Consider the following 2,024-nt stretch of genomic DNA (forward strand, 5'->3'; position numbering starts at 1 on the left):
GGATGGATGGATGGATGGATTGATTGGTGATTGATTGGTTGACCTTACAGATTTCTTGTGTTTTACTTGTTTACAGATTTACCAATTTCCTTCATGTCCTCAGAATCTCATTTTCTGCGCCTCAGGGTTTAAAACCATGAAGAGCTACACAAGAAACCGCTACAGCCGCTCCTTGTCCAGCCTAAATGGTTACCCTGGTAACCACAGCACGGTGGGCGGAGCCAATCAGAGCGAGCCAGGTGACGAGTTCAGTGGACTGGGAGGAGTTCCTGACCCAGTGGTGCCGTCTGATGCGGTGAAAGTGACTCACAGGTGAGAAGAGTTTGAAATCAGCCTTGCTTCCATCAGGAAACAGATTTATTAAGGAATTAGGTTTAAAATATTCACTGATGGATCCTTTGAATTTGAGTTTGGAAATGAGATTTTCTTCACAATGACTTTCTGACAGGATTTATTGTTTCTTTATCTCAGAGGTAAAATCAGAACTTGTTTTAGATTTTTGATGATCTTTTGTAATAAACGCATAAAAGCTAAAGTTGTTTTATTGACTCATGAAATATTTCAGGTCTGAGAGACACTGAAGATAATTATTCATTCATTCATTCATTCATTNGTGTTGGATGCTATTAGATGTAGTTGGATGCTGTCAGATGCTGTTGGATGGTAGTTGGATGCTGTTGGATTGTTGTTTGCTGTTGCATGGTAGTTGGATGCCATCAGGTGCTATTTGATGGTAGTTGGATGCTCTCGGATGGTGGTTGGATGGTAGTTGGATGCTGTTGGATGGTGGTTGGATGGTGTTGGATGCTGTTGGATGGTAGTTGGATGCTGCTGGATGGTAGTTGGATGCTGTCGGATTGTGGTTGGATGGTGTTGGATGCTGTTGGATGGTGGTTCAATGGTGTTGGATGCTGTGTGATGGTTGTTGGATGCTGCTGGATGCTGTTGGATGGTAGTTGGACGGTGTTGGAGTGTGTTGAATATTGTTGGATGGTGGTTAGATGGTGTTGGAGGCTATTGGTTGCTAGTTGCATGCTGTTGGATGCTGTTGGATGGTAGTTGGATGCTGTCGGATGGTGGATGGATGCTGTCAGATGGTTGTTGCATGCTGTTGGATGCTGTTGCATGGTAGTTGGATGCTGCTGGATGGTAGTTGGATGCTGTTGGATGCTGGTTGGATGGTGTTGGAGACTGTTGGATGCTGTTGAATGCTGTTGGATTGCTGTTGGATGGTGTTGGATGTTGTTGGATGGTAGTTGGATGGTGTTGCATGGTGTTGGATGGTAGTTGGATGCTGTTGGATGCTGTTGGATAGTAGTTGGATGCTGTCGGATGGTGGTGGATGCTGTCAGTTGCTGTTGGATGCTGTTGGATGCTGTTGGATGGTGGTTGGATGGTGTTGGATGCTGTCGGATGGTTGTAGGATGATGGCTGGATGCTGTTAGATTGTAGTAGGATGGTAGTTGGATGGTGTTTGGATGCTGTTGGATTGTGTTGGATGCTGTTGGATGGTGGTTGGATGGTGTTGGATGCTGTCGGATGGTTGTAGGATGGTGGTTGGATGGTGTTGGATGCTGTTGGATTCTTGTAGGATGGTGATTGGATGGTGTTGGATTGTGGTAGGATGGTAGCTGGATGGCAGTTGGATGCTGTTGGATGGTGGGCTGGTAGAACTCACCCTGCTGTTCCTCTGTGTGCTCCAGGTTTCAGGTGAACAGGAAGCCAAAGGTGTGGAGAGACTCCTTCCTGGTGGAAAGAGGGTAATTAAACACAACCACCTGCCTTTAGTTCAGAAACTGCTCCAGACCACTGCAGACCATCCCAACAGACCACAGCTTCCTCTGGACGTCTTAGTGAAGGTCATGAAGGTGTTTCTGAAGCAGACAGAATGGAACCACCATCCATGTAGTGGAAATTAATCCCATGCTGTCTAATAACTCTACCGATTGGGAGCATGTATAAAGTAAAAAGAATTGGTCCTAGCACTGATCCCTGTGGTACTCCACAGGTAACCTTTGAGCATG

General features: G+C 45.8%; 1 protein-coding gene across 1 annotated transcript in view; it reads left to right on the forward strand.

Annotated features, from left to right (window-relative positions):
* The window catches only part of LOC107097406 (extracellular sulfatase Sulf-2-like), a 48,520-nt gene that overhangs the window by 18,825 nt on the left and 27,671 nt on the right, over window positions 1-2,024 (forward strand). Inside the window, exon 9 of the mRNA XM_015394541.1 lies at window positions 104-312. Within this exon, the coding sequence (XP_015250027.1) occupies window positions 104-312 (209 nt within the window). The remainder of the gene's footprint in view (window positions 1-103; window positions 313-2,024) is intronic.

The sequence above is a fragment of the Cyprinodon variegatus genome, unplaced genomic scaffold (assembly GCF_000732505.1).
Source record: "Cyprinodon variegatus isolate N-32 unplaced genomic scaffold, C_variegatus-1.0 Scaffold692, whole genome shotgun sequence".
Classification (NCBI taxonomy): domain Eukaryota; kingdom Metazoa; phylum Chordata; class Actinopteri; order Cyprinodontiformes; family Cyprinodontidae; genus Cyprinodon; species Cyprinodon variegatus.